Source organism: Culicoides brevitarsis, chromosome 2, assembly GCF_036172545.1.
Source record: "Culicoides brevitarsis isolate CSIRO-B50_1 chromosome 2, AGI_CSIRO_Cbre_v1, whole genome shotgun sequence".
In the NCBI taxonomy this organism is placed as follows: Eukaryota; Metazoa; Arthropoda; class Insecta; order Diptera; family Ceratopogonidae; genus Culicoides; species Culicoides brevitarsis.
The window spans coordinates 12,174,627-12,198,573 of NC_087086.1; the positions used below are offsets into that span (position 1 = coordinate 12,174,627).

A 23,947-nucleotide genomic window follows, 5' to 3' on the forward strand; every position below is an offset into this window, starting at 1 on the left:
AATATTCTGTATTTAATTTATATTGAGCTTTTTAAAATTTAGATTCAAAGTTTAACTCTTATCGATTAACTTAAAAATTACATTTGGTGAATTAGTCAGAAAATCAACAAATAAAATTTTAAGATAAAATGGTAAGTTAAAGTACTTAACATAAAAACAAAAACTCACTGGAAAAGCATTTGGACATATATATCAGCTAACTCTGGTAGCAGCGTTTCAAAAACAACTAGATAAGTAGATCAGTAATCGCTGGAATAAATAAGCAAAGCCAACAAAAAGAAAAATCCTTCAAGAACTAAGTTACAGTACATTTAATTAAACTGTCTCCTTATGACGTCAATGAACCTATGTCTGCAGCAACTTACGATGGCTTATGGTATTACAGCACTTTCATCGATGATTATACACAACTCACGGTAACGTACCCCATGAAAAATAAATATCGGAGGTTACGAGTTATTTCAAGAAATTTTATGCAATGACAACAGACATGCCGAATTCCCAAACCACTGAAAATTATTGAAACCTTCCATTCAAACGAATATCATCAAAAACGAGTGATATAGTAAAAAGTTGAAGTAAGATCTTTAAAAATTGTCACAGAAGAATGCAATTTAAGAAAATGTTGTTGAAAATAAAAATACGAATAAAATAGTCCCTTGATAGGTGAATGACCTTTTAAAGTTATAAGTCACTCGAGGAGCCATAATAACGATAATTATGGAGTTAACATTAAGAAGTTAATCAATTAAATAGACATTATCATGACTACATGAATTTAGAGATTTTTGTATATTTATATACAATCGAGGAGGAACGTATTTACTTACTGCAACGGCCTAATATATTTTTTAAATGCCCTCAAACCACAAAAAACTAAACATAAATTAAAACAACAAGAATTTCACTCAATTCTAAGTTAAAAATTTATCATTTATTTCTCTCATCATTCGTTTAAAAACTTTTTGTGAAATTTTGTCTTGTGATCCAAAATTGACCAAAGTAACAATGTGTGAAAGTTAAAATCTTAATGAAAAAACCGGCAAAAAATTAACTAAAAAAATAAAATTAAAATCATTTGCTAACACGTTTCCGTAATTGCGTTTGTGAACCGCTCAGTGGCATTGGAGGTTTAGCGGACTGTGAAAAAAATAAAAAAAAAACAAAAATTAAAATAAATTCAATGAAAGTGAAAATTCTCACCTTTGATAAATGCTTCTCGTTCAACTGCGTTGCCGATCCCGTTGGCACGGAAATCGGTCGTTGCTGCGAAACGCCATTACCGTTATTGCTCCCGCTCGGTGGTAATGTCTTTTCTATACTATTGCCGCGAGAACTCGATCCGCTCCGCTTAAAGATGCCACTAATTCTTTTTGATAAGTCTTTTTTGCTTGAGGCGATGTCGCCGCCCAGTGACAAGTCTGAGTCACTTCCGTGACGCTAAAAGCAAATTTTGCTCAAAAAACTTGAAAATTTAAGAAAAACTTTAGAAAACTTACCGACATCTCACTATCACTTCCTCTGCCGCTCGATAGCTTCGATCGTAATTTACTAATGAGACCGCGTTTCTTCTTGCGATGTCGTGGCAAGTCGCTCGCAACCGACACATCCGAGAATCGGGACTCGCCAAATTCCGAATCAATTGACTGCATTGATGACATGCTATCGTCAACGCTGTCTTGCTTCCAAATCAACTAAAAAAACGGAATTTTTAAATTTTTATCAAAAAAATTTAAAGAAAAATCCTTACTTGATCTTTATTCATTGACTGATCCAAAGACAAACTCTTTTTCTGTAAACTGCCATTCCGATTGAGTCCAGAGCCAAGACGTCTTCCCACAATTGGTGATTGTTTGTCGTCTCCTTCTGTACTTGCAGCTCGCCGCATTCCGCTTCGACGTGCTCTTTCACGAATTTTATCTTCGTCAGCGATTCTCTGATAACGACGGAGCTCCTCAGAGGCTTCTGCTAGACGTGCTAAGATGTTCGTGATATCCAATTGTTCGTCTGAAAAGGCAACTTGCTTTTGTTGGCGCTGTGGCGATGGCGTTCGACTTTTGCTGACTCTCGAACTTGGAATGGGTAGATTGTTCTGCAATGGAAAAATTATTTTTTATTAAAATTTTAAAAGAAAAAATGTAAAAAACTTACATTACTGCTGCTTGATGCGGATCTCTTATCTGTTTTAATTTGAATATCTGGAGCAATTTTGACAAGTTCATCCACTGTCTGTAAAAGAGCTCCAACTTTACGTTCGCCATCGTGTTCGAGTCTGAAAAAAATCAACAAAAAATTAACAAAAAATCAAAATTTTTCAATAAAATCGACTCACTTTCGTTTCAGAGCTTCCTTTTCATAACGATCCCGATCGCGTCTCAACTTTTCATTGGCAGTTCGTAGTTTGGCGTGAACATCTCTCAACTCCAACAAGTCACTCTGCAACTCAGAAATCTTCTTCCTACCATCTTCGAGCTCTTCTTCTGTCATTTTTCGGATTTGCTCGATCTTGCGTTTGCTTTCTAAGCGTTCCTTGTCACGTTCGCGCTCTACTTCGAACAGCGTTTGGCGCAAATCGCGTGCAAGAGTCGCAGTTTCTTGTACAAGTCTTTGTTGTTCTTCGCGTTCCTTTTGCCACGAAAGCTCTAACTTTGTTTTGGTGCTGCTGAGACGAGTTCTTCCGCTTCCAAGTAGCTTTTCTTCTTCATATTCGTTGAGTTTTGACGTCAGCTCGGATATTTTAACGTCAGCATTACTCTTTTCAGATACCAATTCCGTTCGTAATTTACCAGTTTCTAAGCGCGCTTCACTTAATTCGTCTTCCAAACAGCCAATTTGCTGTTCGAGAATGGCAATTTTAGTTTTTTCGTCTTCATCGCCGCTCGACGAGATCGAGGCAATGCTCTTGCGGTTCTGTTTCAAGTCGGAAATTGTTTTCTGAGCTCCTTCCAACAGTTGTTTGAACGTATCGCGATCCCGTTTGAACCTTTCACACTGATGTTGAAGCGTTTTCATTTCCGTTTGCAGGTGATTCGCTTGTTGCTCGTATCGCAAACGCGTCGCAGCCACTTCCGACTTGCTCTGAATCTCCGCCGTTTCCAGTTGTTGCTTCAACGACTTCATTTCCTTCTCCAAAGCGCTATTGTGATCTCCCAGTGTGCGATGTGACTTGTCAATCCGCTCGAAATCTTCCAATCTTTTGCGTAATTCATCCGCTTCTCGTCTCACTTGCGACAACATCTCGCGATTCATCTCGTTTTCGCGATTTTTCGTCTCAAGTTCGTGCTGCGCTTGTTCCATGAGGTTCTTGTAACGCGTTTTTTCCGCATCCATCGCCGATAATTGCGCTTCGCGACCACTTCTGGTATTCATGGTCTTCTGTTGCTCATGGATTCTTCGATTTAAGTCGTCATTTTCGCGTTTTAGTAATGTCTCGTTCGCTTGAAGTTCGTTAATCTTCATTCGAATATTCCGCAAGTCAAATTCCAAATTTTCCTTGTCGGTAATTAGATGAGATTTTTCGATTATGTGCTCTTCTTCTAAGCCTTCGATCTTCTTCTGAAGAGTTTCGTAGCGTTTTTGTTCGGCACCCAGTTTTTCCTCCAATTCCTTCACGTGATCTTTTAGTTCTTGCATTTTCTTGGAAGGAACTTCGGCAGTCATTGATCGGGATTTCAGGTAATTTAATTCCTTTTCGTGTTCAGCTTTTGAACGATCAGCGGCCTTTTTGAGGGCATGGATTTGAGTTTCGAGTTCGGTTACTTTGGTATCGAGCTTCGTTTTTTCTTTCTTTTCTTTTTCTAATTCTTTTTCGAGTTTCAAAACTTTTTCCTTTTCCGTTCGGAGCTCATCTCGTACCTTGGATGTCGATACATTTTCGGTGTCAGTCTTGGATTTTAACAAGCGAATCTCTTTTTGAGCTGCTTCGTAACGTTTTTCCGCTTCTTTCAGCTCATTTTCAGCTTTTACTTTGTCAGCTTCTAAAGTTTTAATTTTATCACCGCCAGATTTCGCGATAATGGCACGATTTTCAGCGATTTCTTCTTCGAGCTCTTCCAGCATTTTCTTTAATTGTAATTTTGTGAGGGATTCTGAATACTTTTTGGGAGTCCGAGCAGGAAGTTTTTCCGTAGCTTCTTCTAAAATTGTCTTCAGTTTTGCTTGTAATTCGTTCTTTTCCTTTTCCAGCTTTTCTAAAGTTTCTTTCGTTTTTGGATCTGAGCCGATTTCGTTGAGTTTATTGTTGCTAGAGGCCTTTGCGCGTGCAACTTGCAGTTGTAACTTCTTCACTTCCGTGTTTAATTTCTCATTTTCAGCTTCCATTTTTTGAGTTTTGCTTCGCAAGACAGAAGCTTCTTGTTCGACGAGCTGTAATTGTCGTTTAAAGTCCAAATTTTGTTGTTCTGTGACATTCATGTCTTTCGATTTTGCTGCTAATTTTGGTTTTTTGCTCAAACTCAACTCGTTTTCCAATCGTTCGAGGTCTCTGTCCTTTTCGATGACTTTTTTGCGTAATTCGTTGATCTCGTCTTCCATCACTTGAATCTTTTTGTCGTTCAAGGGGTCTTTCAGAGCGGAATCTGTTGACCTTGGACGAGTTGCTTTCGGTTTTGCCGCCAATTCTTTCGTTTTCGACTCCAATTTCTCCTCTAACACCTTAATTTGTTGCTTCGACTGCGAAGTTTCCTTTTCCAATTCCTCCAGGCGACGTCGAAGGACGACAGTTTCCTGTTCATTCAGTTCCAGTTGCAGTCGGAGCTCAGCTGGGTCTTCTTCGTCGATGCCTTCGTCGCGTTCAACGGGCGGTTCAAGCACTCCGCGACGCGTTGGAGGATTCGGACTCGGTTTCCGGCTATTTTTCGCCTTATTTGCCATTTTCTTCAATTGCATCACCAACGACTCATTTTCGTCTTCGATACGGGAAACTTTGGCACGAAGCGTTTCAGCCTAAAAATGCAAAAAAAAAATCGATTAGTTGTCGCTTCTCATTAGCGAACGCGAGAAAAATGTGCAAAATGCCAAAACATGACGCAGGTCAAAGTCAATGGCATCCCAAAAATAAACATTCAATCAATTCAAATAATTCGCCGTGTTCGATTTATTGCGGAAAACAGAAGAAACGATCGAACGACGTGTTAATCCAATCGAGCGCAACGTCCCAAAAATAAATCAGTTCTGCGCGCGCGCACATAAAAATAGCATCAATCACGATATTTTGGTGTTTGCCAAAACGCGAAAAATTTCAATTTGTTATTTCGCGACGACGACGAACGACGATGATGATTGTTATGACGGTAATTGATCAAAGTAAAGAGGTGTGACTAATGTAATTAGCATTTCGTACCTCTTCTTCGGCGTATTTCAGTTGTTCGCGGATGTCGTGTTCACGCTCGATCGAGTCCTGCAAGTCGCGTAGAAGTTGCACGGGATCTTCTTGGGAGCCGCCACGCATGAGAGATGCGCGCTTTACTTTGCCCGCCGAGTCAGCAGATGTTGATTTGCCAATGTTGCCGAGGGATGGTGCGCGTTTTGTTTCGCCGCCTTTTTCGTTTTCGATCTGAAAATGAAAAAAATTGAAAAATATTAATTTTTTTTTCGACTAAAACTGTCCTTTTTAAAATTTTTTAGGAGAAATTTGATAAATTTTAAGTAAATATTGTCAAATTTTAATTCAAAATTACAAAATTTTAGATGTTAAAGAACTTTTTTGACAAAAATTTATCAATTTAGAATCATTTTTCGAGAAATTTTGACTCATTTACTTAAAATTTTTGCCTTTTTAATGATCATTTGAGATAAAATTTTATCAATTTCATAGCGAAATTGTCTATTCAATTTTTTTTTACAAAATTTGATAAATTTAAAGAAAAAATTATTAAATTTCGTCTCAGTTTGACAAAAATTTCATTTTCATACAATTTTTTTTGGCAAAAATTAATCACTTTTAAGAAAACAAAAATTTTTTTTAAGAACTTTTTTTTTTATTAAATTTTGATAATCTCAGAGAATAAATTAAAACTTGCGTCAAAAAGGCAAAAATTTGTCTAAAAAAGCAAAAAATGTATCCTATTTACAACGAAAATTGATCAATTTTGAGTCAATATTTTTAATTTTTAGTTCAAAAATACAAAATTTTACATTTCGAAAAATTTTTTGACTTAAATTGATCAATTCAGAATAATTTTTAAAGAAATTTTGAAATTTTGCCCTTTTAAAGATCATTTAAGATAAGATTTTATTAATTTAAGAGTTTTTTTTTGATAAAATTTAATAAATTAAAAGAAAAAAATTTCAAATTTCGCCTCAATTTGACATAAAATTTAATTTTTATTCAATTTGAGTAAAAAAATTAAAAGTTGCATGAAAAAGTCAAAAATACAAATTTTTAAAAAAATTGATGAATTGATAAATTTTGAATTAAAATGACAAAAATTAGTCTTTTCTTAAACAATTTGTTACAAAAACTCATAAAATTGCGACAAAAAGTCAAATTTCCGTTATTTTAAAGACAATTTTAAACAAAATCTCGTAAATTTTAGAAAAAATATAAAATTTCTTACCTGAAGTCGTCTTGCTACTTCATTCGCAACTCGTAATTCCTCCTCCAGCTTGTTAATTTTCGCCAACAATTCCGTTCCTCCTTGTCCATCCAACGCCTGTTTCTCTCCCTCGAGCTGCTCAATTCTGCGATCACACTTTTTCAGCTTGAACGACAAAATCCTGCAATTTTTCGTCGTTTGTTCCAGCTCTCGTTTCAACCGCGAATACTCATCAGCCTGATCTTCTCTGAAATTGTCGTGCATCTCATCCATTTCCGCTTCCATATTCCGAATTTCCTTCTTCATGTCTTCATTCTCGTCCATCAACTCTTCGCACAGAGCTTCCGCTTGCTCCAATTTCGCCCGCAACATTTCCTCGACACTCTTCGATGGGCGCGCATCCAAATCACACTCGACTTCCTTCACCTTTGCCGCCAAAATTTTCTTCTCATCCTTCAAATCCTCAATTTCGCTCTTCATTTCGTTGACTTTTTGCTGCAATTTCAGCACTTCCGATGCCGCCGTGCGATTCGTTCCGGTATCCATGGCGGAAATTCGTCGCAACATGATGTCACTTTTGTCGCGTTCGGCACGTTCGCATCGCGTTTTCCAACTTTCGAGTTCGCGTTTGAGACTTTCGAGCTCTTCTTGCATCTCGCGGGTATCAACGAGCGTCGTGTCTGTCGTTTCCGTGCAATTCGAGATCGTGTCGTCAGTGACGGATTTCTTGGGTTTCGTTTTTGCGCTGTCCTTGACTTGCATCAGGAATTGAATGTCGGATGAATTGGCGTTATTTGAGGTTTTTTCGAGTTTTTTCAGCGATGCCGGAGATCCTTGACTCGAATCGTCGGAAGATGAGGACGAAGTTGTGGTCTCGCGACGTCGTATTCGAGGTTTTTCAGCTTCAGCTACTTTTGGCAAGACTTTCGGAGAGGCAAGAGGCGACTCAGTTACTGCTGGCGTTGGTCGTCGACGACGAACTGTGGGCGTAGCAGTGTCTTCGGCAGTGGCTTTTGGAGCTTCAGCTGGTTTTGAGGGCGTCACGGGTGGTTTGACGGGCAAATCTGCGGGTTTTTGCTTGGAAACTGTGTCTGTGGCGGCATTTACGAGACGTTTACGGGGCTCAGGCTTCTTTTCTGCTGATTTTTCTTCCTCGGGCTCCCTGAAAAAACGAAAATTTTGTTAAAAATTAACAAAAATTAATTAAAAATTTGTAATTTACCTTTCCCGACTTCCTTCTTTTTCCCAACTTCCTTGACGTTTTAGGATTTGCATTTTGCGAACACGTTCTGCCAAGGAGTCAGATTGTGTGATTGACACAAGAGGAGGTTCTGCTGCCTTAATTTCTGGTGTTGAATCCATTTTTAGCTCATTTGGACCGGGACCCACGGATTTCGTGGGACTCTTCGGCGGTTTTATCGTTACAGTCTCCACTGTTTCGATCTATTGAGTAAAAAAAAAATAATAATTTTTAAAAAAAATTAAATTTAAAAAATATTTTTTAGAAAAATTAATTTAAAAAATATATATTTTTATTAATTTAATTTATTTAAAATTATTTAAAAATACAAAATTAAAATAAAATTTAATAAAAAAAATTAATTAAAATTTAATTAAAATTTTGAAATAATTAAATTCATTTTTTTAAATAAATAAATTATTTAAATATTTTTTTTAAATTTTTTAAATTAAATTTAAAGCTTTAAAGTAAGAATTATTTTAAAAAAAATACATTTAATTTATAATAATTTAATTTTTTAATTTATGAAAATTATTTAAAATAAATTTTAAATAAATAAAATAAAAAAGTTTTTTAAATGATTAAAAATAATAAAAAATTATTTTAAATGAATAAAATATTTTTAATGTACCTATAATAAATCAGATTATTTAATAAAAAATAAATTTAATTTATAAAAATTTAATTTAAAAAAATTAAATTAATTTATGAAAATTTATTTTTTTATGAAATTTATTTAAATTAAATAAAATTAAAATTATTAAAAATATTTCTTTTTACAGAAAAAAAAATTAAAACCTACCCCATCGAGATGCACTGTTAGTCTCCTGCGCGGCGGAATTTTGACATTTACAGTAACATCGGGCTTTTCCTGTTCGAGATCAGGCGTGGATGCCCAACTTGCCGGCCTTTTTGGTAATGTTAGTCGATGTGTTGTCACTTGCTGCGGCTCATTGTTAGCTAAGCTCGAGAGATTTTGCGTCGAAGTCCAACTTCGAACGGGTTGATCGAAATTTGCCGGCGACGTGAATCTGCTACAATTTACAGCATTTTGTCATTTTTTTTCTATTTACAGAAATTTTATGCGAATTACCTCTCGGAAATACTTGGCGAGGATGAAGTCACATCTTCCAGCCCCCGTTTGTTGCCGTGCTCTTTGTAGTCGCGGAAGCAACGTTTGCATCTCGTGGGCCAACGGACTTGCGGATGGAAGCCAAGGGGACACAGCTGGTCCCCTTTGACCATCGGATAGATGTGATTCATGCCGAAAAGTGGGCGAGCAAGCTAATTTATCTGGTTTAGAGCGAAACGAAAAAAAAAACAAATAATTAATAGTCAAAAATGTGTGTTAAGTGATCAGCTGTGAGAAAAATCTTCATTTATATTATTTTTATGGTATTTGGATCATCTATTATTAGATAGACGAGCGTTATATACAAGAATTATTTGGCACTTTTTACATAAAATACGAAATTTTTGCGGCGCTGCTAGACAACAATGACCGACGATGCGAGTAATCAAGGGATTTTTCGCGTTTTTTTATCTTTTGAGAGAAATCAATGTTTTTTGAGCCATTTTGACGCCTCAAGGTGATGCATGAGATGGTGATTTTCGAGGAATGTAAGTGTTGAAATATGTCACGCCTACGTCAAGATCAACACAAAAGAGACAATGCACGTGTGACGTGATTGGCAGAGACTCTCTGAGACGATGGATGACGAGCGGTCAAGTTCAATTGACGCGAAAAAAGTGGTTGAACTCGAGTAAAAATTCAGAATGTGACGAAAAGTTTTCAAAAAATAAGTTTATGTTGCTAAAAAACGAAAAAAATCTCAAAAATTCACGGTTAATCCCATTATTTACAAATAATTTTCAAATTTTGAGAAAAATTTCTATAAAAAAATCATATAAAAAAAATTTTCAAGGAAAATTGGAAATATTCGTTTCTGTAACTTAAATTCTATTAAATATTTTGACATGAAACAGGTGTCATAAATTTCGTTAAAATATGAATTCATTAACATTTTTGATTGTCTGGATTTATTCATAAATAATTTCACAAGATAAAATTTAAACAATTTTTTCAAAAGAATTTAATTAATTATTGAATATTAATTTTTTAACAGATTTTCATCCTTCCTCGGTATAAAATGTGAAAATGATTTTTGTGATTCACAGAAAAAAAATTTTTTTTTATATTTTTTGAAAATTATTTATTTTCACAAAAAAAAAATCAAAACAGATTAAACTTTATTGAAATATATAAAAAAAAATTAAAAGTATTTTAGCGAAAATTTAATAATTAATTAAAAAAAATTAATTTAAAAAATTTCATTTAAATAAAAAAATTGAAAAAAAAATAAAAATTATTATTTTTAAAATTTAAACAGATTATTTAAAATTTAAAAAAATTAATTTGTCAAAAATTTAATAATAATTAAAAAAATAATTTAATAATTATTTTTAAAATTTAATTTAATTTTATTTTTAATTAATTTTAATTATTTTTTTCTAATAAAATAATTAAATTAAAAAAAAATAAAAGTAAATAAATGAATTAATTTCTGAAAAGGAAAACAAAAAATTTTTTATTTAATTTACAAAAACAAATATTTCCAAAAGTAATTTTTTTATCGCTCTTAAAGATAATTTTTTAAATTTTAATATTTTTTTATATTTTTGATAAAAATAATATTTACAGATTTATTTATGAAATTAATTATTTTAATTAATTCAAACAAATTGATGTTTTAATTAATTAACCAACAAAAAATGTGTCACTAACCGTTTTTTTCAACTAATTTTCTCAATTCCGATCTCAATATTTTTTGATTAATTTTCGTTCAATTCACTATGTTCACCATTGTTTGATCTTTTTTTTTCTCTGAACAGCCACTATTTTATAAAACTTTATTTATTATTAGAATATCATGAGCGAGACATTATTATTGTGTGTCTCCTAAATTTCTGTTATTTTTAAAACAATTCAAACATATTTTCACTTTTTTTTTGCTTTTTCTTTGTTGAGTTTTCTTTTTATTTTATTTTCTTTTCTTTTAGTTTTTTTTGTCTTGCGTTCACATAAAAAGTGCAACAATGGCAATTTTTTCAGATTTAAATTTTTTTTTTATATTTTTTTCACATTTTTTTTTTTAATTTTCAATCATTGCGATATTTTTAAATGATGAAAATTTAATTTTAATATTTTTCTAATTTCACATAAAAATCGAGACAAAATGATCGATTCAATCGTGCAAATTTACATTTTTTTTCCGCCGTTCCGAATGTGAATCTTGCGTATACAGAAAATTCCTTCTTTACTTCACAGAAGCAAATCGAATGTGCGCACTTTATTTTAAAATAAAATTAAAAATAGATATTCTGCTACGAAGACGACGGCGACTACCGACTGATGATCATTCCGAATGAATGTAGAAAATTTTTCATCAATTTTTCGGGATTTTTTCTTCACAAGAATTTCTTTTCGTAATGCGTTTCACGTTTTTTTTTTTTCGCGAGACAATTGACCGGAAATTGTTGCACGTGTCAGTTTTAAAATGGAATTAACGGGCTTTTTGGGAGTAAAGTACCAGACGCACGCGATTTTTCTTGTTGTTCGACCGTTTTCTTTCACTGCTTTTACTCGACTGATCGCTCAAACGAGAAATTTTCGGAAAATTTTCGGGGAAAATTGAGAAAAGTGAGAGGAAAACTCATGATTTTCGGATATGGTGAGTAGTGATGTCCCGAAAAATTTCATGTTTTTTCAATTTTTAGACCGAAAATTGATTAATTTTTATAAAATTTACTCAAAAATTACTTTCAGAGCCAGAAAAATTTTAAATTCTTAAAAAAAATATGCTTAAAATACCGAAAACAGTCTAAAAATTAATTAAAATTCAAATAAAAGTACACGGATTTCGTCTAGTAATGAAATTTGGCAACGATCCACGATGTTCGGCTCTCAGAGCTGATCTCATCTCACGCAGACAATCAAAAGACACGGTGGTGTGCGTGAACTTTTCTCTGAGAAAGGTCTCTCAGCAACAGATGGTTGTCGAAAAAAACACGAAAAACGTGGCGAAAAGCGTCCAAAACAATCAACAAGCTGTCGTTGTCATGCAAACATCTGCCCACGTCTTTCGATCACGTAACGTAAGTACAATTTTCATTCATAAACTAAAAGTAAAAACATTGTAACGCCGCTTTGTATGTGTTTGTTTGTTATTTATTTAAAAAAAATAGTAAAATCTCTTTTGAATCAATTTTTTTGTTATAAATGCATCCTTTTCTCTTCAATTTTTTTCAGATAAAAAAATTATTTTTGACGACATTTTTCTCCCAAAGTGCTTCTCAAGGCTTGATTGACCTTCGACTGACTTTGTCGATCCAAGAAATCACAAATAAATCCTCCAACGTTAATAAGTTTGTCCAAATCCACTCCAGTTTTCAATCCCAACCCGTGTAACATGTAAACAACATCTTCCGTAGCTGCATTCCCGGAAGCTCCTTTCGCATAAGGACATCCCCCCAATCCACTAACTGACGCATCGACAACTGTTATGTCATGATCCAAGGACTCCAAGATATTCGCAAGGGCTTGTCCATAAGTGTCGTGACAATGCACGGCGAGTTGTTTTTTAGGACAAACTTTCGTCACGGAATCCAACATTTCGCCAAATGTACCTGGAGTTCCAACGCCGATCGTGTCTCCGAGCGAGATTTCATAACAGCCCAAATCGAGTAACGCTTCGACGACTTTGCAAACTGCTGCGGGTTTAATTCGTCCTTCATAAGGACATCCCACGACCGTTGACACGTAACCTCGAACTTTGATATTTGCCTTTTTTGCAGCAGCAGTCACTTCTGAGAAGCGTTTTATACTTTCCTCGACGGAGCAGTTGACATTTTTTCGTGTGAAAGCTTCGGAAGCTGCTCCAAAAACGGCAATTTCTTGCACTCCAACCTTCACGGCTTGTTCGAAACCTTTGATATTCGGGACTAAACAGGGATACGAGACTCCAGACTTTTTATCAATTTGTTTGAACACCTCGGCATTATCTCCCATTTGAGGTACCCATTTTGGGCTGACGAAACTCGTCGTTTCAATGACAGGCAGTCCCGTTTCCGACAATTGATTGATAAGATCGACTTTAACGTTCGTTGGAACAAGTTTCGGTTCATTTTGGAGACCATCACGGGGTCCAACTTCCACAATTTTTACGTCAAGTTTGTTCTTCCACACATCTTTAGATGTAAAGGTTCGTGATAAGGGTGTCAAACACCGTGATGAATTTTTTACGATGGAAGGCAACATTTAAAAGTAATAAAAAAAATGGAAAATTAAAAATTATTGCTAAGGAAGACTTTTTTGGTGCACGTAAGTGAGTAGTGTTTACATCTGTCGAACGAAGTTGTTTCATTGAACGGACCTGTTGCTAATAAAAAGCCGATTTTTCATTGTTTAAAGGGGATTTCAATGATTTAATGTCAATTGAGGTCTTTAGGAAGAAGAACAAAGACATTTTTTTAAAGATTCATATCTTGTCATAGATTTAAAGTCTGTAAAAATGCTTATCAATGAAGCTCTTTGACTTGACTCTTAAAAATTCAAAAAGCCTTTCGTGAAAATATTTACATGAGCGCATTTTTTTATACATAATAATTTCTTGTTCAGTGTTAAAAATGTAACGGGCAGCTTTATTTTGTAAGCAGTTGTGACAAGAAAATTTGACAAAAATGGCTTTGACACAGTTTTTGATTTAGTTTTGCTCTTGATTTAGTTTTCAAAACAAAACTATGTCAAAGAAAAATTTTTTTTTCAGTTTCAATTTTTTGGCAGTTTTGAGTTATAAAATGATTAAAAATGATAAATTAGAGCCCTCTGACAAATTTTTATCCATTTGGAGCAAGATTTGACAAAAATTGCTTTGACACAGTTTTTGACACAGTTTTTCATTTAGTTTTGCTCTTGATTTAGTTTTCAAAACAAAACTATGTCAAAGAAAAAATTTTTTTTTCAGTTTCAATTTTTTGGCAGTTTTGAGTTATAAAATGATTAAAAATGATAAATTAGAGCCCTCTGACAAATTTTTATCCATTTGGAGCAAGATTTGACAAAAATTGCTTTGACATAGTTTTTGACACAGTTTTTGATTTAGTTTTTCTCTTGATTTAGTTTTCAAAACAAAACTATGTCAAAGAAAAAATTTTTTTTTCAGTTTCAATTTTTTGGCAGTTTTGAGTTATAAAATGATTAAAAATGATAAATTAGAGCCCTCTGACAAATTTTTATCCATTTGGAGCAAGATTTGACAAAAATTGCTTTGACACAGTTTTTGACACAGTTTTTGATTTAGTTTTTCTCTTGATTTAGTTTTCAAAACAAAACTATGTCAAAGAAAAAAAATTTTTTTTTTCAGTTTCAATTTTTTGGCAGTTTTGAGTTATAAAATGATTAAAAATGATAAATTAGAGCCCTCTGACAAATTTTTATCCATTTGGAGCAAGATTTGACAAAAATTGCTTTGACACAGTTTTTGACACAGTTTTTGATTTAGTTTTTCTCTTGATTTAGTTTTCAAAACAAAACTATGTCAAAGAAAAAATTTTTTTTCAGTTTCAATTTTTTGGCAGTTTTGAGTTATAAAATGATTAAAAATGATAAATTAGAGCCCTCTGACAAATTTTTATCCCTTTGGAGCAAGATTTGACAAAAATAGCTTTGACAAAGTTTATGTATTTTTTTGTTTTTCGTTTCGCTGTTGCATTAATTTCCATTAAACCTTCAACCAATTTAAAAAATAAAATTTTCCATCATTTTAGTCTAAAATAATAGTTTTTGCTTCATTGTTTGGAAAACAATTTTCGTGACTTGAAACCATCATGGAATAGTTCAGTCTTTGGCATCGAGCAATTTTGAGATATTTTGAGCTGAAAAAAAAATAAAAATTTAAATTAATAAAATTAAAAATTAAGAAATAAACTTATAGGATTTTTAAGACAGACAGACATCCACAAAAACGTAAAACTTTCCTATAAGAATTATTTCTTCAATTCCCTTCCTCTTGTCTTTTCGAACAAACCTCTTGTTTAGTCATATTTTTGTTCGAAAACAATCTTCCATCTCCTTTCCATCCATTAATTCTCTTTACGTTAAAAAGAGACGCAAAATCCGTGACGTCATAGATTTCTGTACCATTCTCTACGAGCAAACCAAATAGAATCGCATTGTCTTTTCTAACACTCGGATTGAATTTGCGCCACATTTGGCATTTTCTCCAATAATTTCATCGATATTTAGTTAATTTGTAGTTTTTATATCGAAAATTGTGCTTCTCAGCAAGCAACTCGTACTTTCACTGTAATTTCTCGCGGAAAAGTGCAGTGAAAATACAGGAAAAATGAGAAATTCTAAGCTCGAAACTAAGGTATGTGTCACACAATTTCCTAATGCCAAAAAAAAATTATTTACGTTTTAGATAAACAACTAAAATTCATGTGATTTTCTTTTTAAAATTTTGTTTAAAGAGCAATATCCGGGTTTTGACTTTTAATTTTGCTTATCAGCGTGACCTGAAAAGCCATTTTTGATAAACTTTAATTTTTTTTCGCTTCATTTCTAGGTGGTTGAGCACCAAGATTTTCTCAAGCGAATTAAGAAGACGTTGTATTATGGTGCGTCGCCAGCCTCATATCAGTGCGATAGGATTTCACGCCCGCTCGCCGATTATACGGCAGAAATGTTCTCGGAAACGCACAAGGGGACATCCTTGAATCGATTGGATTTCGTAACAGTGAGCAAGTTGAAGGTGACTCCATGTTCCTTGATACTTGCGATGATTTACTTGGATCGATTGAATAGCCGTGATCCGGATTACGTGCGCAAAATTACACCGAGCGAATTGTTTTTAGTGTCGATGGTGAGTAATTCTTCGATTTTTTATGATTTTATGGCTTTTCAACGAGAAATTTCTTACTTTTAGATGGTTTCTACTAAATTCTACTGCGGCTATGACGAAGATATTTACATTAGTGCATGGGCAGAATATGGAAACATGACTTCTGATCGCTTAAAGGAACTTGAATTGGATTTCTTGGATGCCATGGTACGAAATCTCCCAATTTTTCTTAGATTCATGATTAAATTTTGACTTTTTTCCGTCAGGAATGGGAAATCTACGCCTCTAACTACGAATTTTTCGAAAAGTTAAAACATGTCGAGTACGTTTTAGCGAAAAGGCAGGGCACAAAACGTGGCTGGCTGACATATACGGAGCTGGCGCAACTTTTGCCGTCGTTCGCGATTGCCAAACACATCATCAATTGCAGCACGATTCTCGCCTTGAGCTACGTGGCGGGCGTCGTGACGATTTTTAGTGGATTTTTCGTGGCAAGTCATGTACCTGGAACCTCACTTTCGGCCCAAAAGACGAGTGTGACGACAAACAGCAGCTTGCTGCAAGGCGATACCGACGCTACATCAAGTGACCTGACGAGTGAGACGGAAGAGACTGAATTAGATTACATAATGGAAGATTTAAATGAATCCATTGAAATGTACGATGACGATGAGGTCGAATGTCGAAATAGTACAAATTCGCCGCAAATGTTGACTCATTGGTTGTTACAGAATAAATGCAGTCCGACATCTGGCGTGAACAATGGCATTCTTTTGCGGAATTACTTGGATGACAATGGACATGCGAAAGATGCGAATTATGAGAAAAATCGAACTTCGTGGTCTTCTTGGGCAGAATTACTCGTGAAAAGTCTCTCTCAGTATAAAGTGGCGCAGAATCATGACAAAGAAAATTTCGATACGGCTCGACTTGTGCCAGCGATTTGGATGAAATTTATTTAGGACTCAAATTTTGGAGTCATTGAAACCGGAAAACCCTTAAAAATTGAACCTGTTGAATTCCTTTACTTACAATTTTTACGAAAAACACGAAACATTGAAATCTACTTCTGAATTTTATTTAAACTTATTTTTGAATGAATTGCTAATAAAGTTTATTTTTCAAAATAATTTTTTGGAGAGTTTTAATTATAAAATTGAAAAAATTTAAACCTTTAAAAAAATTCAAGGTTCTTAAAAAATTAAAATTTTTTTAAAATTTTTTTATATGAGGAAAAATTTTAAAAATTTGATCATTTCTTAGAAATCAAATTTCTCAAAAATTTTATTTATATTTTTAATTTTTACTATTTTTACATTTTTTTTTATTTAATTTTAAAATTTTCTTTTCTAAGATTTTAAGAAAAAAAAATATTTAAAAAAAATCCGATATCGAGAATTTAAGTAATTTTTAATCAAATTTGATTGAAAAAAAATCTTTGAAAAAATAGAAAATTTTTAAATTAAAAACTTTAAATTTTATTTTATTTATTTATTTTTATTTTTATTTTTATTTTTATTTTTATTTTTATTTTTATTTTTATTTTTATTTTTATTTTTATTTTTATTTTTATTTTTATTTTTATTTTTATTTTTATTTTTATTTTTATTTTTATTTTTATTTTTATTTTTATTTTTATTTTTATTTTATTTTTATTTTTATTTTTATTTTTATTTTTATTTTTATTTTTATTTTTATTTTTATTTTTATTTTTATTTTTATTTTTATTTTTATTTTTATTTTTATTTTTATTTTTATTTTTATTTTTATTTTTATTTTTATTTTTATTTTTATTTTTATTTTTATTTTTATTTTTATTTTATTTTATTTTATTTTATTTTATTTTTATTTTTATTTTTATTTTATTTTATTTTTATTTTATTTTATATTTTATTTTTTTTTTATTTTCAAAATGTTCCAAAAAAAATATAATTTTTTTTTCTAAGACAAAAAATCTGATACTTAATTTCATTTTTCAAGATTTTTGAGAAAATTTTTACTTTTTCTAACAGAAAGTTCAGAAAAAAAAATTTTAAGAGATTTTTTGAGATTTTTTTTTGAAATTTGTACAATTTTTAGACCAAAAGTTATCAAATTAATCTCTTTAGAAATCAAAAAACTTCCTTAGGGTTCAAATTAACTCCTGAGGTTTTAAACTGACCCAATTTTTACCCATAGGGTAAAAGTAACAATTCGCCAACGCTAATTCAAAGCCCGTATTGCTCAAATTAACAACATTGCCGGTGACTCCTTAGAGAAAATTAGTAAAAAATTCACATTTTCCCTCAAATCCCCCATGGAACGTGATCCATTAGCCCTTCCGGGTGATCCTGGGTACGAAAGTGAACCCGATAACGATATCGAAGTTCTTGGCGACGACAATCGCGAGCTGAAAATCGAATTAGTTCCTGCCGACATCAATTATGTAAACAAACTCACGGGAGTTTCTCGTCGAGGACGCAAAAAGAAAGAAGATTCCAAAGTAATCGACACTGGATTGTCTCAATTGAAGGTCCAACTAATCGGAGAGAATGAAATCGATGCTGAAGAAGACGAATTCAGAACTGAACCACGAGGCAGAGGTCGTCCCCGCATAAAACCTGGTCGCCCGAAAAAGCTCAAAAAGCACGAAGACCTCGAAATGTACTTCAAACCGAACTTTTTGTCGACACATTTCAGTCGGAGTTCGCGTTACGAGCAACTTCAGGAGAAAAAAGACGAATTTTTGCAACAAGAGAACGCAAGAAAGGCCGCTTTTAGGGAGAAACAACAAAAATACATGGAACGCGCAAAACAAAAGTACCTCGAACGCAAAGCACAAACCGTTGGAGGACCCATAGAACCAAAATCTTCATCAAAATTCCCATATTTGCCGAAAAAAATGTCGCGTCGCATCAATATGCTGGCCATGAAAGTGCATCACATCGATAATTCCAAGTCGAAAGAGGAGCTAATCGACGAAATGTCTGCCGAATGGAAGTCAAACCGGCAACAATTCTGGGAAAATTACAAGAAACGATGGAAACAAGTCGCGTTTCGTCGTGTGAAACCCATGACTGCTGAACGTCTCGAGTTCCTGCAGCAACGCAAACAACAAATTGACCAAATGAAGCAAGAACTAACGCAAAATCGTGTCTCAACCAGAGGCAGTACGAAAGATATCTCACCGGAAGACTCACAAACGGGCGACGAAGAGCCCAACGTGATAAATTACGCCGAACTGGATCACGAGGAATCATTCAATGAGGCTTTTGACGACGAAGAAGCCTATGAAATGCTTAAATACGGCGAAAATGACGACGAAGACAATGCCCAAACCGAGTTGGAAACGGAAAACTTGGAAACAGAAGTCACCCTTGAGCAATTCAGCAACGGAGATAATGGATTTTCGTAACATGAAACACTTTTAGCTTAATTTTTCCTCAACTTTTCTTTATTTTATTACCACATTGATTAATTAAAATATTATTTATCATTAAAACTGTCATTAAATGTTTACCTAATAAAAAAAAACTGAAGAGAGTCTAAATAATATTAACTAAAAAAGATGAAATTATTCATGTATTCTATAGATTAATGTATTAAAGAGGATGGAAAGGAAGGAAAAAAAATTTTTTTTTGAGTAAAAGTTTAAAAATTTCGATTTTAGCTGCTTCTTGGAATAAAATTCATGTTTAAAACTAAAAAATTAAAGCAAGTAAGCCACATTTAGTCAAGTTCTAAGCTAATTTTTACATGCATGCGACATTCTTCCTAAAGGATTTCGAGTGAAAAATTTCCAAAATTGCTCAAAGAATTTTTTTTGAGCGAACATCCTTTAGAAAAATTACAATTTTGGTTAAACTTTCACTCTTACAATAAAATTTCGACCAAAAATCCTTTTACAATTATTTTAATAGTTTTTCTTATATATTTTTTTTTCGTAAATACACACTAAACTCTATCATATAGGTAAATATATATTTATAGGAGAATATTTTATTAAAATTATTTTTTTTTAAATCTTTAAAATACACTTTTAAAATATTTTCTTTTTTTTTAATAATTTTTCATTTGTCTTAGAATTTCTTAAAATTTATTTTAAAAAATTTATAAATTTGCTAAACAATAAAAATTAATTTTAATTAAAAATTGCAATAAAATTCTTATTTTTCTTCATTTTTTCTTGCGAAAAATTATGAAAACTGCACTTTTGGATTTTTTTTTCTTGACCATTTTTAGGCACTTTCTGGTCATTTTTGCGTCAAAATAATGCACTTGTTGAATATTTTTTTTTTTTTTTTTTGTAAAATCACATAAAAATTAAAAAAAAATTTTTTTTGAGAAGGCCTTGAGATGAAAAAAAATTAAAAATATTTTAAAAAGCTTCTTTCTTAAAAACTATTTTCTTGTATAATTTTTTTTTAATAATAATTAGGCATCGACAAAGACCAATTTGTGGTTGTTGTTGCAAATTTTGTAAATATGCAATGGCACTAAGTTTTTTTTTTAAAAGTATTTTTGGGACGTTGTTCGTCGTCAATGTTCGAAAAAAAAAGTTTTTCTAGAAAAAATTTGTCCATTCACACAAAAACACGGAGAGACAAAGCAACAACACGCTTAACGCTACTACTGAAAATGTTTCCATCGTTAGTTTATGACACGGAGCTGATGGCATTGTGTGGCGATCCCATTTGAATCAGGACCTTATCGAGCCACTGCAGCGGTCCATGCAAATGAATCTCGATCCAGCACGGAGTCGATGTGACGTCTTGTCTGTGGTATTCGGCGCCCCATCCCTTCACGAAACTCATGCGGATCGTGCACATTTTCGTGAGTTCGTAGACCGCCTCGAAGCCGTGATTCACGGATTGCGACAAAAGTTGAGCAAATTCCTGGTTATTGAAGATTTTGAGCGAGCATCCGGGCGGAATTTTGCACACGGTGCTCGGATGAAAGCCATGATGGTGGTTGCAGTTGCGACTTTGCACGAAAATTGCGGCATCAGAGAGACATTCGGCATACACCTCGCCGCCCACGTAATACAAATGAACGCCTTTGCCGATGTGACGTCGCGTATTTTCGATTGTGCTGTTGCGATTGACGTTACTGAGTTGCCCGAGGCAGAAACGATCCGAATTGTTCGAGGGATTCGTGAAGCCATCCACTATCACGGACGTTTGATTGCAGTGAAATACCTCGCCGACGCGACAATTGAGCTCGTAATACGCGATACTGGCCCAATATGGCGGCTCTTGATAACTCACGGGCGCCACTTCGTTCATTTGCGTATCCATGGGAGCGTCGCCAGTGGAATTTGCGTTCGTGCCATCTTCCGAGGGACTGTAAGCAGGCGGAGGCGTTTCGGGCAACGAGCCATAGGGACTTGTAGGATTCGAATTGGCGCCGGGACCTGGGCTTGAGATGCTCGAAGCGCCTGGGCTGTTGGGTCCGATGTGCGAGGAAAGAGGAGATTGTGGCCCGAGATGCGAATTAAAGCCTTGCGTCGAGTAACTCACGTTATGCGGCATATTTGTGTCGTTGAGCTGATGGAACGGCAACATCGAGTGTCCGGGTGCATATTCCGAGTGACGTGGCACGAGAACGGGCGGCAAAACAGGCGATTCAACGCGTTTGTAGTGATACGGATTGATGCAAACCTCCTTTTCTTTTGCGCTAAAGGGGAAACGACACGCATCAATGGGCTTCAGTTCGTGATGTGATTGCAAGTCGGGCCAGCGCCATACGCGACAGTAAATTACGTGCGGCAAACCCTTGCGATGTGACACTTGTAAACGCCCGTCAAGCGAACGGGGGATTGTAACGCATTTGGATAGTTGCCCGGGACACGAGAGAGCACGTTCGAGCTCTTCGATGGCGCCTTTTCGTTTTTTGAGTTTCTTCACTAAGGAATCTACGGCTTTTTCTGCCCATTTTTCTTCTTCGTCGCCCTGCTTCCAGCCGAGTAATTTTTTCACGGCGGGGCTCGTGAACGAGAATAAACTGTTGAGACTTGACATTGTGCTGCTCGTTGACGTTTCTACATCATCCGTGTCCATGGCGATAAACTGCAAATGATTAATTTTTTATTATTAAAAATTCTTGAAAATTTAAAAAAAATCCCAAAACCCCAAAAAATAAAAATTAAAACATTAAACAAGTGAAATTTTATAAAAAATGTTCATATTATTTTTTTTCTTAATTTTTTTTAAAGAAAATTTCATTAGTTTTTTCAACATTTTTCAAGAGTTTCAATATTGAAGAAAGAAAAATTTAAATAAATTTAAATAATTTATTTTTTTAAATTTTAAAAATAAAATTAAATAATAAAAAATAATTAAATTTTAACTTTTTAAAAATCATTTCATTTAGAATTGCGAAAGAAAAAAAAATAAAATTAAATATTTGGATCCAAAAATTGTCGAAAAAGCATTAATTAATTTTTAATTAGTTAATTTTTCAACTAATTAATTTTTGACTTATTCTCAAACTTGAGCTCTAATCAAAAAACTCATTCACTTTCTTTAAAAAAATTAACTTTTCTTAAAATATTTAAACTTAAACAAGAAAAAATATTTTGACTTAAAGGTTTCTTGACTTAAGTTTTAATTGTAAAAAAAATTGAATCAGTCAAATTTTAATTATTTTTGATTTATCGAACATTTTTGTACAAAAAAATTATTTGAAAAGAATTTAAAAAAAAATATTTTTTTCATATTTGACTTAACGTACCTAACTTATTCTTAATTTTTAGTAAAAAAAATTAATTTGTCTTAAAATTTTTTTTGCTCTAATTTTTCTTACAATTTTCAATTCTTTTTTAATTATTATTAGATATTTAATCTATATTTTTATGCAAAATTATTAAAAGTTTCTGAAAATTTTTGAAGATTTATATTTAATTAATGATTTATTTAAAAAATTAAATTTAATTTTAAAAATATAAAAAATATTTAAAAAACCTAATAATTTTTTAATTTAATTATTTTTTTAAAAATAAATATAAAAAATTATTATTTTATAATTTTTGTCAATTAGGTATCATTATTAATTATTTTTTTTGTTCATATTTTCGGAAAAAGTTAAGAAAAATGAAATATGAAACATTTTTTAAAAAATTGTACTTGAATTACAAGCAAAAATACAAAAAAAAATCAGGTACCAGACAAAAAATAAAAAAAAAAAAACAAAAAAGGACAAACACAAAAATTAATAAAAACAAAACAAAGAAGGAGGCAAGTACCACACACAGCAGGAAACCAACATATACCACTCGTAAGAAGAATACAAGACGAAGACGAACGATTAACAATGGTGTCTGTCCCATTGTACTTCATCGTCATGCATATCACACGCAGGATAACTTTCTCAGTATTTAAAATTTAAATAACGAGAAAGAAAAAAAAACAAAAAACCGACAAACACACGCCACTTACGAGGACAACTTCACTTACCAGATTTCAAACGCCATGACTACTTTTGAATTTTTTTCTTATTCAAACAAAAAATTAATTTTTTTTCTCCTGCAGGAACACAAAAAAAAATTAAAATTCGATAAATGATGGAAGAAATGATTGATGATGAGTCGTTCTTTCACACACAAACACACACACACAGCTCGGAATATTTTTGAACATGACAAATGTTCCAATAGATATAAAATTTTAATAGGAAAAACAGGAATGAATCATTCGTATTTACACAAAAACACTCGTTCACTGATTCTAATCGTGGTCATGTTTGTTTGGAGCAAGATAAAAAAAAAGCTCGGGCGATAAGGAAATTCCTCTTCTTGAATTTTTTGCACGGAAATCACAAATCACATCAAATCGATCGCAAATCACACTCTAAAAAAAATCGAAAATGATACGGAACACTCGTAATGAGGTCAAACATTCGCAAAAAAAAATAATCTTATTCCCAGCATCAGAATTCAGCCAGATTCCCTTGAACTTTTCGTTGCGATATCAGATCAATTCTTACCTTTTTTCGGTTGTTTCTTGTCAATTCCCAGTCAAATTTCGATGCACTTGGTCCGCTTTCGCTCTCAAATCACTATTTTTCTCTATTTTATTTGCAATTTCTTCAGCGCAGGATGGATGCAGGCAATTCTTTGTGAATTCGAGTTTTGGTTTTTTTGCGAGATTTGTGGCGAATTTCAGGCGATCTCGTGTTGTTTGTGACGCAGGAACATGACAGGAGCACTTGAAACACCCTCGATTTGGTTAATTTGTCGCGAAAATCCTGTGTTTTTGTGTTTTTTTTTTGGGGAGACAAATTTTTCCCAAGCT

General features: G+C 33.0%; 4 protein-coding genes across 7 annotated transcripts; 1 reads left to right on the forward strand and 3 right to left on the reverse strand.

The window, feature by feature from the left end:
* Positions 1-911: 911 nt before the first annotated feature.
* Positions 912-11,400, reverse strand: LOC134832852 (titin homolog). 3 transcript variants are annotated; one of them, XM_063847049.1, is made up of 13 exons: positions 11,040-11,400; positions 10,562-10,846; positions 8,870-9,069; positions 8,579-8,810; positions 7,759-7,979; positions 6,558-7,698; positions 5,342-5,554; positions 2,333-4,944; positions 2,152-2,272; positions 1,751-2,092; positions 1,500-1,694; positions 1,204-1,440; positions 912-1,140 (listed from the first exon to the last, which is right to left on the reverse strand). In XM_063847049.1, the coding sequence occupies exons 3-13, from the start codon at positions 9,037-9,039 to the stop codon at positions 1,075-1,077; spliced, it is 5,550 nt and encodes a 1,849-aa protein (XP_063703119.1). In that variant the 5' UTR covers positions 9,040-9,069; positions 10,562-10,846; positions 11,040-11,400; the 3' UTR covers positions 912-1,074. The 3 variants fall into 3 exon arrangements, with proteins under 3 accessions (XP_063703119.1, XP_063703120.1, XP_063703118.1); XM_063847050.1 differs by having other exon boundaries at positions 8,579-8,807; positions 10,562-11,400; XM_063847048.1 differs by having other exon boundaries at positions 10,562-11,400.
* Positions 11,401-11,985: 585 nt separating this feature from the next.
* LOC134830032 (hydroxymethylglutaryl-CoA lyase, mitochondrial) lies at positions 11,986-13,314 on the reverse strand. The gene has a single exon (XM_063843381.1). The coding sequence runs from the start codon at positions 13,091-13,093 to the stop codon at positions 12,095-12,097; it is 999 nt and encodes a 332-aa protein (XP_063699451.1). The 5' UTR covers positions 13,094-13,314; the 3' UTR covers positions 11,986-12,094.
* Positions 13,315-14,993: 1,679 nt separating this feature from the next.
* On the forward strand, positions 14,994-16,810 carry LOC134829370 (protein CNPPD1). The gene is made up of 4 exons (XM_063842421.1): positions 14,994-15,206; positions 15,402-15,698; positions 15,762-15,884; positions 15,944-16,810. The coding sequence occupies exons 1-4, from the start codon at positions 15,180-15,182 to the stop codon at positions 16,637-16,639; spliced, it is 1,143 nt and encodes a 380-aa protein (XP_063698491.1). The 5' UTR covers positions 14,994-15,179; the 3' UTR covers positions 16,640-16,810.
* A 2,577-nt stretch (positions 16,811-19,387) lies between these two features.
* Positions 19,388-23,939, reverse strand: LOC134830699 (protein mothers against dpp). Of its 2 annotated transcripts, XM_063844255.1 has the most exons (3): positions 23,640-23,939; positions 23,111-23,179; positions 19,388-21,724 (listed from the first exon to the last, which is right to left on the reverse strand). In XM_063844255.1, the coding sequence occupies exon 3, from the start codon at positions 21,713-21,715 to the stop codon at positions 20,312-20,314; it is 1,404 nt and encodes a 467-aa protein (XP_063700325.1). In that variant the 5' UTR covers positions 21,716-21,724; positions 23,111-23,179; positions 23,640-23,939; the 3' UTR covers positions 19,388-20,311. The 2 variants fall into 2 exon arrangements, with proteins under 2 accessions (XP_063700325.1, XP_063700326.1); XM_063844256.1 differs by lacking the exon at positions 23,111-23,179.
* Positions 23,940-23,947: the final 8 nt, after the last annotated feature.